We start from the raw sequence: 18,193 nt of genomic DNA on the forward strand, positions 1-18,193 counted from the left end.
CTTATTCTTTCATAGTTATAATATTTGCCACTTGGAATTTGCCAAAAAAAAAAATTTAAATAAAGCTTCTCAAAAGAGTAAGAAGTCATGTGCAACACTATAGGAACCCTTTTTCATAAAAACTAAATTATTGAGTGAAAAGATAAAGCAGCCTTTTACAAGGTTCTCCCCTTTTTTACCCGTGTTTATGGCTTCACACAGTGCTCAAGACATTACAATGCCAGCATCAGTCATACTGTGTGTCACTGTCACTTCTTGTCAGCTTCAACTCACTCACACATTCCACTTTCAATAAGTTCGTTGTGTGTGAGCAAATATTCTTTCCATTCAGCCACATAAGCATAAATTCAAAAACTGATGAATTTCTAGGTCTTATTCTAAAACCTCAAGATTATTCTTCATTTATGGAATCACAGCACCAGACCACATTTCCCCCACAAACTCTCAATAATGTTCCAGTTTCAAGTGAATTCTAAGGATAAGATATATGAAAAAATTCTATTTTGGTATTATTTATAGAACTCAATGTTCTGTAGAATCCTGAATGACTGATCAACTTTTCTCAGAAAAATTTCTTCTGTAATAACAGTTCATCTTCTAAATAAATGACCTGGTAGATGGGTTAAATCAATGAGGTAACACCACAAGCATTTAAATAAAAATATTACATACAGCAAATCATCTTTTTGTAGGTGAGTTCTAAGTCAACAGAAGAACCTGGCTAGCCTAGCTCTATTTTTCCATGATTTCCTTCCCATAAAAGTGTACCAATGTGAAAATTCTGCATGCATGTGTACGTGTACACACACACACACACACACACACACACACCACTTTCCCCATCCCACACCCATACTTTATGAACAAGTTTAAAATCAGCAACTGTTAAGTGAGTGCAATTTACAACCCAATCTGTGCTAGGTGTTGTAAGAGGACACCAAAGTGGCTGGCAGAGAGGAGACTAATTATGCGTGTAAGTAATGATAAAATCACCGCCACTGGTGCCAATAATCTGAAGGGACACCCTTCTGTTGTGGTCACTGTGGCCCTGGGCAAAAATCACATTAATTGCAACTGCCCCTCCCTGCTCCCTGACCTGCAGGCCCCATGAACCTAAGCTGGGCTCCAGTGTGTGGAAGTAGTCAACCAGTCTTCTACAGCACACACTAGCTTCTGAGTGCTTAGCCTTATTGAAATGACAAAACTGGTCTTTCACAGATCATTTTTCAATAAGCAATGAGCCAGTGCTGAGCTACTGTATTAGACAATGAGTGTCACTGAAAACCTTCATATGAGACAAATTTCAGTATATGTAGAATATGGCACTCAAAATTGTGAGATACACCTGCAAAACAGTTCCTATTATGCCAAGTAACTTCCTATGTAAGTGGGAAGGATCCTTAACTTCTCTGGGCCTCACTTCTCTGTCAGCAAAAGGAAAGGCTGGGCTCCATCAGAGCTTTTCATCCTCTATTTATGTTACACTAAAGACAGAGATTAGTAAACTTAGCTCCTCCAGGGTTAGGGTGGGCCCAGGGCTGCAGGTGGTAAGCACATGGCCTTGACATCCAACAGCTTGTCCTAAAACTTTCTATAATTTTGCATTGTATTCTATAATATTCCTGGGCTTATTAACAAAATATCACCCTGCCCACCCACTCAGGTTGAATTTCCTCTGTGGCTGAGAACCTCTGGTGCAACTTAGCCCTAAGAAACCTCCAGATGGAACATTCCATGGTCCTAATTATGGGCTGCTGATAGCTTCGTTCTGAACTCCAAATCATTAGACACCTCGTGCTGACTGAAAACCTTGGGTGTTTCCAGTAGAACACCGACTCTTCAGAATTCTCCCATTTTATAAAAACAACAGGATGAAGCATGGTTCTAATTAAAGAGTAAGCTAAATTTAATACGAGTATGCTTATACCAAACTTGGACTCTAAGAACAGAGCACACACATGAGACTTCAACAATTACCTAAGTTTACTTCTCACATTCTAGTTACTCTGGCAGGTTGTTCAAATCAATTATGGTAATACTGGTAATTTATAAAGTAACGGTGGCCTATAAAATTCAGTTTAAAAACTATAAGTGATAGGACAAAAAAGAACCAGTTCTCTAAGCTATCTTCCTCAGATCTAAAATGAACAGTCAGTCTCAATCTGCTTTTATGTTTTCCATCCGACTTACAAGTAATTATTTAAAAAAAAAAGTTCAGAGAAGGATTTGTAAACCAATTAAACCAAATAAACAGCTTTCTGCCTTTACCTCTTGGCCTCATTCCCCACAGTATTAATACTTCACACAGTGTGAGGTACAAAAGGTGATTTACAGAAACACAATCTCTAACATTTCTCAGAAGAAAGCTGAGTATACAGAAGCTATATATTTTCCTTCAATTATTATTATTACTATATATGTGGTATTTGAGGTCTCATCCAATTCTAAAAAATGACTGACGCAACTGACCCCTTAGTTTGAGCTATGGTCTTAAAACCAATGTTAAGGAAACGGCTTTAAGAGTCTCCATACTTTTAATAATGAAACAGAAAATAGTGAAATTGCCTAGATGCAGTAAGTAAAGGCTAAAAGAGTTCTTTTGGCACCATCTTTCTGGGGTGGAATCTGACACTGTAATTAAAGTCTTAAAGCTGTTCATATCTTGTGTACACTATATACCTTTTAACTTGGTAATTCTTTCAGAAATGTATCCCAACTCATCAGGTAAGAAAATAACAACACTATAGATTTACAATAGCAAAAACCTGTTGTAAGGAAAGTGGTAAAATATCTCGTAGACCTACTATGTACAGCCATTAAAAACCATCTTTTCAAAGAATGATTAACACTGTAAAAAAGAAAATCGAAATATGAATATAAATAGGTATCTATATGTTGGTATAAACACCTGTAACAAAATAAACTTGAATCAGGAAATATAATAGTAATTGAACAGTGAGACTACAATTAATTGCTTTTTAATCTCTGTGCACAATTCTTTATTTTCAAAACAGTAAATACATATCTTCGTAAACAGAAAAAAACCTAACATGTTTAAAAAATAAACTCTAAAAAAGTTTTTGCCTTCAGCTCTGTATAAAGGTTTACTTTGCCCTAAATTATCTGGGTACTATTTCAAATCTTCATTCTGCATTGAGTATAAACAATCTAAATGTTTTCCTGCCGTTTTTTCTTTTTGATGTTTAATAAATGAAAACTTAACAAAATCAAGCTAAAAGCTGAACTAAGATCTTTAATATATAACTTTAGTCCAGTCCATATTTAAATTTTCCTAATCTTAAATTTCTAAAGCAACAAGGTATACATACAGAGTAAAATATTATCAGCTCTTCAGAATTATAGAAATATTCTTGTGAAAAAAAAATGTAACTTTTAAAATGTGAAAAATCTCAATAGGATAAATATTTCGAAATACCCCTCCACCTCATATTCAGAGCCATGTTCTGGGAGCCACAGAGCCCAAAGGATTTCCAGTTTGTCTGCCCCACCAACAGAAGGCTCACTGCTGGGGCAGGGCAAAGCTTCCTCTTCGGTCTTAAACAGTACAAATGTTTTCTAATTTTCTTTTCTCTTTATCAGTTGAAATAATAAACCCAAAGCAAAAAAAGGCCAAGACCTAATTCAGATCATTCGCACACAATTCCAATCCAGCCCAAGTCTAATCTTTCCTAACCTAAGGCAAAAGAGAAATAACGCTCCTGACCTACAAGTAAATAAAATTATTTTGCTGATGAACGTGAGTTTTATATAGATTAAAGCATAAAAATTTAAATGAATAATTGAAAATAAAAGGTAAAACATGCTTGGTTACCAAGAGATAAGAACAACTGTAAGTTCTATAAAATGAAACTCATGGGCTAAAAGAAGAATCCCAAATTATGACTCATCTCAACATAATTTAAATTTCATCTGTAATAGAGCTAGCACTAGTTGTAGGATGTTTTCAAAGTTGTATTTAAATAGTTTGTGTATTCACTGAATTCCTTACATTTCACGTTTCTAACTATAAATGAAACCCCCAAACTCAGATCGTGTTTTTAATTTAACGATGCATATTAGGTTACTCTGAGGTATGTGGATGAGGCCTGGGGAAGGGGGCTAATGTATACTGACGCCACACAACATAACTAAACAAAACGCAGCATGTTTAACTGGAATGGTGAGCAATCAGCCCAGGTTATCCGCAAGAACTAGTTTCTTGCATCTATTACAAATATATACAAATAGAAGAGAATTTTAAAAAAACCAAAAGGCATTCTGGAAACTTGTTTTCTAAAAATACAATTCCCTTACAGTCTTGTGCTACATGTCAACTCTATATACACCTCTTCCTACTTAAAATGTATTGGGATGAAGATGTAATAGGTATATGCTACACTCAACCAAAGGTAATACTTTGCAAGGACACAGCAGTATCTATAAGGCTCACACTCTCTTATTTTAATTTTTTAATTTAAGGCAGTCTGAATGCTCAATTTCAGCTGTTGATTTTGTAGTGTAAGTTTCCAACCCAAATTTCACTGAGAAAGTTAAAAATAAATGCACTGCTGGGGCTGTTGCCAGTACATACATCAGTAAATATCAACACAAGATTACAGAATATATGTGAAATATGTGTACTGAAATTTCAAGCAAAACCTGATTCTTCAACTCACAGCCATTCCCTCACAGCCATGTGGATAGACCTACAGTGGACGTATATTCTCTGTTAAGTACATGGGCAAGTCCAACATTTGATTTTTATTTGTTTTAAGACAGTTAACTGGAATCCAGCAAATACTGAGTACCTACTATGAGCAAACATCTGTGCTAGGCGCTGTCACATATCAAGCTAAGTCAGACACAGAGCTTATGGATGAAAATTCAATGAGTAATGGGGGACGGACATAGGTCAAGGAAGGCAGAGTGAAACCATCCACTACCACTCTGACACAAGACACACTCAGTGTCATGAGAAGGTCATTAACAAAGGACTCCAGTAGGGTTCAGAGGTGAGTGATTCCTATCTGCTTGGGCAAATGGGAAATGTTAAATGGAAGAAGTCAATGTGAGATAAAGTTCAAAAGATTAAACTAATTGTAGGTTAAACTAATTTCACAAAAATAAGCAAAATGAAATCAAGATAGGAAAGCTTACTGCCTATGAAAAGAATCAAACCTCCATGTCTCCAAACTTAATATTTTTATAGTTCACACCCATTTTCATTTTACTAATAAGAACTATGATGTGTGCTTGATGCTTGTGTCCAATTACTCTAGGAGTGACACTATGTACAAGTGAAACCACAAGTTCTCTTTAAAAGAAACTCATGAAGACAACTCTTTGTCCCTGAGTGTCAGTAAAATGCTTCCAAGAGGCCCATCCTGCCAAATCACTTCTTGAACCTGAGTAACACACTTCATTCATTTAGGCCTGAGGCCTTTAGTTCTGCCTGGAACAGAGGCCTTCAAACAGAATCCAGGTAAGTTTAGAACTGAACATGTACTGCTCCAGGAGTACATGGAGATTCTGGAAAACGTGGAATAGCAAGTGTTAAACACATTATTTTTAAAAACTGAATTAAAAACCTAGTTGCCAAACCAAGTACTCAAAAAAAAGAAAAAAAAAATCAGCTGTTTTAAGGTCTGCTTTATTACATATATTACATAATCCACAATGTGGTCTAACCAGAAACTAATTATTAAGCTTCATTATACCACCTACTATGAGGTTTCAAACGGAGATTACAGGGAGGGAGCAGCTTTTCACATCCTTCCTGGGACTCACAGCCATGTCCAGATGGAGACACATGAGAACAGTCTTTCTCCCTGGGTGGCTATCAGTAAAGGGCAGTGCTCATTATTTAGCCTCCTGAAGACTCTTTGGCTACTTTCCTGCCAGTCTCTATCTCAAAGAGATTTCCATGGCTAAGTTTCAACTTCTCCCTCATGCCCCACTTCCAGTCTACCAATCTCTGGCCAACAGAACCTTGTGGTTATCTTTACTTTAGACCACTGACAACCAAGGCTATCACCTTTTTTTCACAGATGTGAGGTAGAAGAAAAAGGAGTCTTAGAAGCATAGCAGGAAATACATTAGCATCTCCATAATCCACAAAGACAGCTGCCCTCCACTGGCTTAGAAGATCCAGAATGGCCTTTCTAGCAATTCTAAAATAAGTTTAAAAAAGTGTGACCAAGCAGGTAAATGGTCTGTTTTGAAAAGCTCAGCTCCAAATGCCAGAGCTTCTGCTCAGACTGGAGTTAATGCAGAAGACAAACGGGGCATGCCTTTATGTTTAGAAAAAGTATACATGTACATGTACATACACACACACACACACGCTGCCACAATTTCTGGATCAGCTTCTTTATTTGACCTGATCCCTTTATAGCCCAATATTCAGATACTGGCTGAGTCTTCTAAGATATGCCAAGCACTGTTAAAGACCAGATGCAAAGCCTCTTACAAAGACCTTTACAGGCCTAATTTTTTAACTATGATATATATGTAGACACAGAAGCTTAAGTCTTCATGAGGCGTCTGGATTAAATGAAGAAAGAAATGAGGCCTTGCCATAGGATAGAAATGACACCATAATCTTCAAAGGTAGTATTCTGATCTGTTAAAAGACAACTCTTCACCAGATCAGAGGCAAACTGGAAAGCCAGGATTCACATGTAAATTGTTTTTCATAAACCATCAGAATAGGTAGTCATACCAATGTCACAACACAAAGCCCCCAAAACACAAATGAACCAAAATATGTACATGTGTACACACATGTGCAGTGCTACAGAGAAATAAGACATTCATATCCACAGAAACTCACAATTCTGTCTTGAAGCAAAAATCTTTACAGGTTATAAATCGCCCTCCTATTCCTATACACAGAGTCACTTTAAATCAAGTATTGAACCCTAGATTAAAATATATATATAATTCATGTACTAAGATTTATAAAATTCTTTTTCAGAGGAAAAATTAATACCCAACTAAGGCCTCCATCTCTGGGTTTGTAATTTTTTAAAAATAAAAAGTATGCATAGCAGTAGGCTAAAAAAAGTTCTGTATTCTTAACCAATGTGGAAAGTATAAAAATCTACTCCCTGGCAACCCTGTGATTCCACACTATCAAAGGCTTTTTAAATTGTGTGGCCTCTGGCTTATGGCCGACCCAAGTCGAGCACTCATTAAACACACATAAGCATAGGAGGTAAGGATAGGTAAACCAATAACCTCCAGATACCAGAACCAGGGAACTCCTGGATACCAGACAGAGAAAAAGGAGTAACTGTGTCATTACTGGAATATCGAAATAATCAACCCAAAGAGATGATGAAGCCTTTTTATTTTCAAAGACCAAAGCGTGGCAATAATGTAAGAGCTACTACTTATTGTGTTCTTCCTCTGTGCTGGCAATGTAACATTCATTCACTACCTCATTTAGTCCTCACAACCACCTTTCGAGGCGGTTACTAATATCATTCCCATTTTAGAAATGTGGAAATCAAGGCTCAGAGTTAGGACTGTTATTTAGGTCACAACTTGTGACAGATTCATGAGGAGTTTTTAATGGATCTCCCTTAATGCTGTCACTTCACAAATTCCCTAACGACTTGTATTAACAGGAATTATCAAATTCTGGCAAAGACCATGAATACAGAGAGCTACACAACTGCCATGATGTGACGCAGCACAAAAGATACAGGTGGGTGATTTGGAGTCACTGGCTTAAGAGTCAGAATCCGTTATATCTCCATGCCTTACGCATCTCTGACTAGCACTGAATCAGGTAGTATAGGAATGGCAGACATCCTGCTGTTTCTTCTACAACTATTATCCGTGTTTCTCTGGCCATTTGTCAACTATAAAACGAAGCAGTTGTACTTAGCCCGCAGGAAAGTTGTGAAGATTAAATACTCCCTTGTATACTGCCTGGCACCAGGGATGTTTCTTTTCCCCTTTCCAGTCTAGTGCAGACAAGCAGTAAAATACTGCAATAATTCAGAAGGAAACCACCATTGTGGAATAAGTAAGGAGAAGTCTCTAAGAGATGATGAGGTTTGCACTTAGCTGTGAATATACTTTTGGAATCTGTACTGGCAAGTTTCTGCTGAGGGGCACGGGAGGCCTTCAGGACGGCTGCGGAACCACCAGGCAGTACCTACACATAAGTGTTCTTATACAGAATCCTGGGTAAGGAGGTCTAGAGCAGGATTTCTCTTCTTTGCTTTAATTACCATATTTCTTCCCTACTCTCATATTTCAGAAATATGGAAATCTCCAACTATCATCCTTTCCCAGTGTTATCTTCAGTGCCATTTATTGACAAATAGGGATCGTCAAATACTGACAGGATCAAGTCAGACCATAGGTTCCTATTTTTCTATGTTGTATTATTAGCTAGTCATCATTCCTACTCTTTATTTTCCTTCACAGCAGTAAACATGGTTTAATTAGTTAATCTTTATTACCGTAGTTATTTCTGAGAGCATGGTAATTCACTGAAAATCAGTTAGGCAGCAACTCAATTTATAAGAGTAGCTACATCCACTATCACTTGGCTAATGTTAACCACCAACAGGCAAATAGGTAAAAAGGTATCACTATCAGCCAGCATTCTCCCAGAGAAATAATAAGCTTCTCTCTCTTTCTTTCTCTCTCTCTCTCTCTGTCACACACACACGCACCCATAATGGAGGGGGGGAGTGCTATATGCGACCTGAACAAATGTAAAATTCACATTTTTTCTAAAAACTAAACCTATTCTAGAATTTTAAATAATCACTAACGGGTAATAAAAGACAAAGCAATGTTAGTTAAAAAGGTAAAAAGCATAAATAAAAAAGGAATAAAAATCATATTCCAGGTTACTAAAAGGTTAGAAATCAGGTAAAATTCATAGTGTCAAACTACCTTTGCTACAGACAACAATTGAGCCCAAACACAATAGCCCACCATGAAATGCAGCATTGCCTTCTCAAGTTTATACCTGAAAAACTGACAATTTGAAGAAAATTCAGTATTTAATTCACCTCGGAGTCTCAATCTCATGCCCCTCTATTCCCTGTAAAAGTATTGTCAGCTAGAGAGTTAGTACTTAATGGAGCAGGATGGCCTTTTAGAAGATATGGCGACCTTAGAAGTTGCCACCTGTCTGCTGCCCTAGCATGGCACTCTCTTTTAGAAGGCCAGTGTTAAATCTCAAAGGAGAAAGGCTTCTCCCCCGGCTCAGGGCCAAGTTCTCAAGTCCACAGCTAAAAAGCTGGATGAGGGTGGGGAATTTTTTTAATCCATCAGAGTAAATTTAGATCATGCATACTGAATTTGTTCCTTGATTTGTAAGTGACATGTATCACTTTCTGGGTATTAAGGTAAAAGTCTCTAGTCATGGCTATTAAACTAGGAGAATCTTGAACTGAACTCTATCCAGAGAACAAATGTGAAAATAAGGTAATTATGAATCATTGTCTTAATGAAGTCAGACCCTTTCTTCATTTTAATTGATGTGCAAGACAGGCCACAAAACAGTCTGACAACCATGAAGAACCATGCAATGGGTTACTTGTGGGGCTGCTACAGTAATCCCCTATCTGCAAGCAACAACTAGGACCTAACACAGCATTTATCGAAGACCTGTGACTGGCTTCAGCATAAACAGATTGGTTACCAAGCAAAATCCTACCAGTGGAAAATCTGCTCTGGGCAGGTTTAGGTTTATGCTCCTCCTGTCAAATTAGTTATAATAACTTGCCATCAACACATTAAGCCTTCTTTAAGGGTTTGTCATTTAGTTTAGCAAATGTCTTTAAAATGCATTACATTTCTACAGCAATTTAAATGTTTACCTTGACATTGCTTTTCTTACTTCCCTCAACAAAGCAAGGATGTACTCTTTATTAGAAAACAACTACTTGCATCAAAATTGTCCTCTGGTGTCCTGCTTTCCAAAGTATAATTATTAAAAGGCCAAGAACATAAGCTAAGGTGAAGGGAACTTGTTCAGTTTTTACTAAGACTAAATTTAAACTATAAGCCTTCATTTAACATGGAATTTTATCCTGCTTCAAGTCTCAAAAGAGAACATTACAAACCCCAAAGATGAAAACTACTTGTCTCCTTTAAGAGTTATCGGAATAGCATTATGCTGAAAGTGACATTCTGTCTATGTTCTGTCTGTTAACGCAGCACAGACTTGTTGGCCAACTGCAACTGGCTGTAAGTCCTTATCGCAAATAAAACTATTTTTGTGCCATTTCTATTTTTCACTTAAACGTCACCAGCTCAAGACCTGTCAAGTGTTCTGTTGCCAAGACTCTGCCTGTCAGAAAGGTCAGCATCCAGTACCTTCCAGTTGGGTCCCAAAGGGCCTCTTTTGGTCTTGGCTGACTGGAATAATGCTGGGTCTTCATCAGCTTTGTAGTCCTGCAAAGCAAAACAAAGTCAGAGGCAGCAAAGAAAACCAGAGAAAATTCTTTAACCTTGCCAGAACAGCTCTTTGCAGCTACTAGAACACATGACAGAAACCAATTAGGTTTACTGTGCTTTTGCATAAAAGCAGGAAAATGCTTCTATGTGACATTACATTTTCAGTTTGGTTCTCTTTGCTTTAAATTTTTACCTTAAGGCAAAATGACTACATAATAAAAAAGTAATAAAAGCCTTGGTTAGCAGTCCAACACTGGTTACTGGATAGCCATCTCCAAGAATAAATCTTCCAACATTTTTCAATAGTTCCAGTATTTTGATATATGTATAATCACATTCAAGAAATAAAACATTACCTATGCCGGTTTTGACGATACCCAAAGATGATGACATTGGACTCTTAATGTCCGCTAGAGTCATTACTATGACTGGGAACACAGGTCAGAACTATTGATGCTCGGCACTTACCATCTCTTTCACGGTTGGGCCTTGGGTGGATGACTCAACTAGAAAGCCAGCTTTTCCAAAACCTTGTCCAGAGAGACATGAGGCCCATATACCCCAGCCTCCTCACAGAAGAGGGACTGTACTCATGGCAGCCCCTCCTTGTCAAAGGAGGCGAGGGATGAGTTTATGACTCCTTATGGGAATATCTCAGTTATATGTCAAGTCACAGGGGAACTGCGCCCAAATTTAGGTTTTATGCAAGGTTCTAGTGTGTGTGAATTCTATTTCCCTTAACATACTCTTCCTGATAGAATGAGTGAAATGAATGGAGTAAATCTTTTTAAACCTGTCTGCTGTACAAAAGTTCTTTCGTCATTACTACACATACATACATACATGCAACCTATGGAAAGAAACAAAAATTATCTTTGAAGAGCTAAAGTTCAGGTTTAAAAAAAGGAATGAGTTGTAATAGGAATAATTAACAGAGGTCAGTTGGTTAATTGAAAATACTGCATAGGGAGAGAGCCCTTTCTCTCCTGAGCAGGATTTCTGAACCAGGAGTCCTTCACACCATTTGTGGAGAAACCACATCCATTGGTGAAAATCCCCAGACCAGTCAAATATGAAAAATCACTGTTCTAGAGTTAAGGGCGGTGTAAGTACTGAACATACTCTGAAGTATAATACAAACTTTCACAAATCAATGAAAACATGCTGAGAAGCAGCCAATCAAGACTTAATAGTTATTCAGTAAATGCATATGACATGATGATAATTCCTGAAGAAAAAGTTATAATAAAGTATGTGAGGAATAAAAAATCTGAGGTTCAGGTAGACAACAAAACTAAAAATATTAGGTAAATACGTGACCCTACTTGAAGCCTGTCTAAAGGCTGTCTTCTAAGAAGCTATAAAAAGGTCCAACAATGGGCTAAACTTATTACACAAGCAAACTTAGCAGGCCAGTAGCAATGTGGTGTAACCACAGGCATTAGGTCAGCATTATCCAGGAACGACAAACTGGGATGACTGCAAGGATCAGACAACTGGAGTTACTTCATGTGTCTGGGCACTTAAGCAGAAGGTTCAATTACTGTCATGAATTCTGAAACTCTTGTTTTGAACCACACCCTAAAAATTAACATCTTCACTGTTGACTGAGAAAAGTATCAACTGCACAGGGTGGTCTTAATATCAGGATCCAGTGAGAACACAGCTACTATGCTAACACCAATAACCATAGATTTCCATAAAACATTTCCTTCTAGGTCAGAAATTTGAAATTGAAACCCCCAAATAAGCTCAATTTTCTCCAAAACTTAAAATATTTAACATCATATCAAATAATCACTTTGACATCATCTCCCTCAATCAAGGTCTATTTATTTAACAGCCATCATATATAAGGTAGTACACAGGATGCTAAGAGGTAGTCCAAGGGGTAAGGAGACTCAACACATGGTTCTGGCTCCTAGAAAGTCACAGTCCAGTTGAGAGAAACACAGGCAAACCAAGAAAAGGGAACCGAAACTCAGGGAGTACATGTAAACTGCCAACACAGAACAGAGAGAAGAATTAGAGTCAGAATCAAAACCAACCAACACTAGCCAAGAAAATATATTTTTTTAAATGAGTTTTCACACCCTTTTTAAAAGTAGAAAAATCTTTGTACTAAGGTGCATTATGTTAACATTATTTATGATTAGATCTTAATTATCTATACAATGCCCAGAGGTCTGGCCAGTGTTTCACTACATTTGAGGGAAAATACTTTTTTTCTTTTTTACCAACTGGGGTGTGACCTCGCTGTGGGCACGGCGCTCAAAAATAAAATTTGTTTTTTCAAAATCTGAGATGTTATGGACCCTGGCATGATTTCAACAATATATACCACATTTCCTGAACCTAAGAGATAGAGGATGCGCCATTATTTTATGGACCATTAAGAAGGAAAACATTCAGCCAACAAAACATGCTATAACTGGAAGACAGATCCTGAATCTGAATATATTAAAATATGGGGGGAAGCAATGAAAGAAAAAACTGCAGAACCTGCCTGCTCTCGGAGAGAAAGGAAAAACAAAATCCATGAAACGAAATGCACACAAATATCAGCAGAGCTAAAGGAAAAAACCACTGATCACTGATGAAATATAAGGGTAGTACATAAATTAAGAAACAAATAATATAAGAAAAGCAAGCTTGGTCTAAATTGTGACCAGCATAAATTGTACTCATGTAGGGATAAATTAATTAAGAGGTTGACCTGCCCCAGGTGATAGGCCTAAGCATAACTGTGGCACCAGTGAAAATGAAAATGTGAGGGGATGGATTACACAGACTTTTTTGACAATACCCCTTTCTCCTTCCTAACCCCAGCTCCATATCAAGGCAACAACTTCAGAGATTTTCAATACCTATTTGACATAGATTAATTAACTGAAGAACATGGAATAACACTTTGAAACTTCTCCACTCTGGACCTAACTAATACATTGTTCCAGAAAGTGTATTTCCGAGCCTTCATTATTAATGCTAGTTGCTCGTTGGATGCTTTTCTGAACTATGAATGCACAGAACTATAGAGGTGAACTGAACCTTGAAGACCATCCAAGCTACCTCATTTTACAGATGAGGAGACCACAGCCAACAAAGAGGTGGTATGGCTCCCCTAGGACTTCAACACAAGGCTTCTTAGCCTCTATCCTGGGCTCATTCTGGTACACTACACAGGAGAGGCACAGAAGGGTGTCCACAAGTGCCAGGTAAGCAAAACACATTTTTAAAACACCAAGAAGCAGTAGTACCAGATACCAATGTGGATTTTCCTATAAGAAATGAGTGTGTGCATATAAGATATTATAAATACATACACATATATCTCCAAAGCTAAGTCTTCCCTCTCTGCTTTTTTCTTCTGAATACAAAGAATCATTAAAGATATACCAAAAATGTAACAAAACCCAATTATTAACAATAGTACCTTAACTTTGACAGATGAGGATAATACATCTTGTCAAAACCTAGGAATTTTTGTGCTTTTTTATGTTAGCTCGAATACGTAAATGTTTAATCAGCTGAATTAAGTAGCAAGATATTAAAAAGCAGGAAGCAGGTGTAGTTTTAACAACCTCACTTCTGTATCTCTGTAACAAACATTTAATTTGTTGAACAGTATCTTCTTTGCTACAATTTTATTGTTGGGTATCTAGTTTGGTCTTTCTGTATTTGAAAACTGGCCGATTTATAGCCTTATCACAATGAACAAATATATTCCTTCATGTATGACAGTTTCGGCATACAGAATGCAACCTCAGCTACCAATTATAGCTGCAAATGAGCAATAGTGTGGAATGAGACAGCCTGCTGGCTTTGTTAGTATTCTGTCTCCTTTGGGATCCCATGGGGAAAGGGGAGGCTCTGATGAAGAGAAGCCCTTGGCTCATGGTTTATTGTGCTTGCCACCAGCTGCAGACTTCTCATCTCATTAGTTCTTTTAGAATACTGTGGGTGAAGACAGCTGTAGCCTACTTGAGTCTTCAGCTCCTGGGTATTCTGAAGGCTGAATTTGCTATGCACTTTCTGTAATCCTTGGGAAAAAAGAAAGCAAATTCACTAGGCAATGCATTTGCAAAAGGAGTTTTTAAAAATCACATTTAAAGGTAAAAAATCTTATTGCTAAGGTGCACTGTGTTTAAAAAAATTTTATGATCAAATTTTAATTATCTGTATAATGCCCAGAGGCCCGGCCAGGATAAGGGCTTAGTAAAACCATCATTATCAAGTTAGGTGTAATGTCCCTAGACACTATTCCCTCCACCAATACTAGTGCCTGAACAACAGAAAAACACAATGGTATCGGCATAACCTAGATTTGAATTAATATTAACAAAACGATATTTAATTGCAAACTCTTAAGCAAAAAAGAAGGCAAGTGAAAGTCAAGACACCCTTTGGAGAACACATAAAATATAATGTGGTAAATAAATGGATTACTGAGTCTCCACGATGGAGCTACAGAATACATTCATTCAATTCTTTAAGTGCCTATTTTCTGTCAATGGAATACAAAAGTTGTGCTGCCTTCTGGGTATCTGTTACTCACCACAGCTCTCAACAGAAACTAGATTCCTTTTTAAGACAAAGAATATTAGTTTTATGAATCTTTTAGCACAGAGCCTGTCCCCTACAACAAAAGTGCAAAATCTGTGCTGAGCCAACCTAAATGTCCTTGAGCTCAGATTTAACTCATGATTAGGAATAGAGAAGTGAGAAGGAGGTTGGGGGACAGGCTGATAGGAATTTCTTGACAGCTTGTGGAAAAATCAAGATGAACTCCAGACACCAGAAATTGCTTAAAGAACTATGCAAGGGTTCCCACAGGTGAGTCCAAATGTAACTAAGGAAAAGTGGACCTAAACACAGGCATTAGCAACTCCTAGACATCTGCTTATAAAAGGGCATGTCCTGCACCCCTGCAAAAAAGAGAAATAATTCTACAGGGTAAACACAAAAACTTGAGAGTGATATTAGGATCCTGCAGCCCGCTGTAAAATGCTTTCCTTTAGCATAACATGATTAATTAGGTGTCTTTCAAACAGCTCAAAGATAATCACTAAGTTTAAAATGCACAGGTACTGCTGCTCAACTTAGCAAAGCTTATTTCCTCTAATCACATCCTAAAAATAAAGACCAAGATAAGGGGGGGGGCTGAATTAAATATGAAGATAAATATCAGACATCATTTATTCGCACTGCCCTGCAGTTTCAGTATTGTGGCACTTAGAAAACAAGTAGTTCCTGGATCCTATCACCAATGACCTAGTGCACAACTAACTGGAGCTGACAAAATTCAAGCCAGACTCCAAAGGGGAAGCCCATTAATAAAATATGTCTGCATTAAAATTTGTCGAGAGCAAGAAACAGGGGTGTAAAGAGAAATAACATTTACTAACTTGTTTAAGAAACACATTTCAGGAGTTATTTTCAAATAAACAGCTTTTTTTTTTTCTATTTTTAATTACATCTCCCCAATGACTCCTCACCCTTTCAGGTTCCCGCAGAGTACCATTAATATAGTATAAGTAAATCTCATTAATTCAGGTTCTACCACCTTGGAATTCATAATAATTCGGACAGGGGCTGGACTGAAGTTTATCTTTGCATGATCTATGAAAAAAGGATTTGCTACACAAATTAATAGAGTAACAAGATCTCAGGAGAGCTGTTTAAACAGTTCAGAAGTGTTTTAGAGCAATTCTGAAGCATCATTTGCATATAATTATTATGCTAATTACAAATCATTCTTATCTATTCATTAAAGCAGATTCCCAAAGGACCACTAATTGTCAATAACTTGTTGGCCTAGTTTCTGTTACTGAATGTATCTCAGAGGAACAAAACTGCATTAAAAAATATTCTCTAATTCAGCCCTCTCATTAATCCTTACTGGTTTTCCACCAATGACTCCTCCTAAAAAGTGAATTTTTAAACAGCATTGAGAACTAAGAAATCAAGCCTACGCACCTGAACAGAACGCTTTTTTGTAACCTTTCTACTCTGATAGAGACCTGGGTTTGTGGGTGTGGATGGCATGAGACTGGTTGACAGAGGTCTATGGCTATACCACCCCGAACGTGCCTGATCTTGTCTGATCTCAGAAGCTAAGCAGGGTAGGGCCTGGTTAGATGGGAGAATGGTGGACAGAGAAGGGAAGACAGAGGCTGTCAACAGAGCTCTGTGCTAAAAGGTGGCCACAGCCTAGAGTACTGCTAGAGCTCAGGTAGCACAGGCTAGAGCACAGGTAGGCCAATCGTTTCTTTCATTTTCTCATCTCATCCATTTCAGAGCCAGAGACCACCAACACCGTTATGTTTATGAAGGCAGACTCCCAAAGTCTTTGAAAGTTACAAATTAATAGAGAGCAAGAGAAATCAGAATTTCAGCTGTGAAAAGAGGTTACGACCAAAAGCCTGACATGACAGACAACACATACTATAACCCAGCAGGAAAACCAAAATAATTGTGCTCCAAATGAGATGGGCAGGTGAAGCGAAAAGGAGAAAGCCCCTGGTGGGTGGGAAAAGGGGTTCCTGGATATGAATACGCCAGGGATGCTGGGCTACTCCTCAGGGTAGGTGGGCTACTTTGTTTCATGCACAAATATTTAATATAATCATTACTATAACATTATATTTACTATTACTGTATGTTTACTATAGCATTTAAAAACGAAGATTTTAAAATAAGTTATATCAACAAGTCAATTTTGCTAAAAGTGCTTGTTAAACATTATATATTTTAAAATTAAGTCTCATATGCCTGAAATGTAAGAATTATGTTTAGGAAAGTTTTAACACAAAATGCAGTTATTTCTTTAAATGACAGATCGTAGAACATATTACATCAAATTCCTCAAACTAAAATGGGCGGGGCGGGGGGGGCGGTGTCCTATTTAAAATTCACAGGTTGACTTTTACTCTCCAGTAAAATGTCCAGGTTGGTTCTTGATCTCACCTTTAGACAAAGAAGCTCCTAAATCCCAGGACCTCATTTAACCCAGAGCATGAATTCAACAAGCATTAAATAGGAAATAACTGCGGGAAAAATTTATAATTTTTTTTTAACAGTAAGAGCAAAATCTGATAGGCAGCATCATTCTTGCTACTATTTTTGGAGTACTTATGTGCCAGGCACGCACATTCTCTGTTAACCCTTACTACGTAGGAACAAAGGTACTGCCATTCCACTGGGAGTGGGGAGTGAAAATGCCCAACTCCACCTGAACTCAGATGTGGTACTGTTGACACTCAGGCCAACCACAATACATTATTGCAAAAATAGGATGTAATTTACACTTGATCATTGATAAGACTCACTTACTTGACGGGATCTCAGCCTAGAGAACCGTCTCTAAGAAAGATTGTTGAAAAGGAGCTTTTATAAGGAATGTACTTCTAAAACTCTATTTGGAGTTGTTTAGTGTTTAGGTTAATTTCTTTAAAAACACCTGCCATTAGCTGCTAAAAATACTTTTTTTCTAACACTTAACCAAAGAATTTTTCCCAGCCAGGAAATGGAGAATTCTACGGTTTAGAATTGTACCACTTCCACTACCCTACCTACTTTTTATACTTTTAAAAGATGGAAGAGATTAGCAATATGTTATTTTCCCACAAGAGGGCACTGCAATATGTTATTTTCCCACAAGAGGGCACTGCCATCCAATTATGTCTTCAAATACGTGGGGCATTCTCTAAACCCACTACCGGATGCAAATATAAGTGTTATGAAAGCACGTGTCCATGTAAGG

At 37.5% G+C, this 18,193-nt stretch overlaps 1 protein-coding gene across 2 annotated transcripts in view; it reads right to left on the reverse strand.

Moving 5' to 3' along the window:
* Positions 1–18,193, reverse strand: part of PITPNB (phosphatidylinositol transfer protein beta) — a 61,386-nt gene that overhangs the window by 9,893 nt on the left and 33,300 nt on the right. For both annotated transcript variants that reach the window (XM_039861887.1, XM_039861888.1), the window contains exon 8: positions 10,351–10,428. In XM_039861887.1, coding sequence (XP_039717821.1) covers positions 10,351–10,428 — 78 coding nt within the window. The remainder of the gene's footprint in view (positions 1–10,350; positions 10,429–18,193) is intronic.

This window comes from Pteropus medius, unplaced genomic scaffold (assembly GCF_902729225.1).
Source record: "Pteropus medius unplaced genomic scaffold, Ma_sr-lr_union100, whole genome shotgun sequence".
Taxonomy (NCBI): Eukaryota; Metazoa; Chordata; class Mammalia; order Chiroptera; family Pteropodidae; genus Pteropus; species Pteropus medius.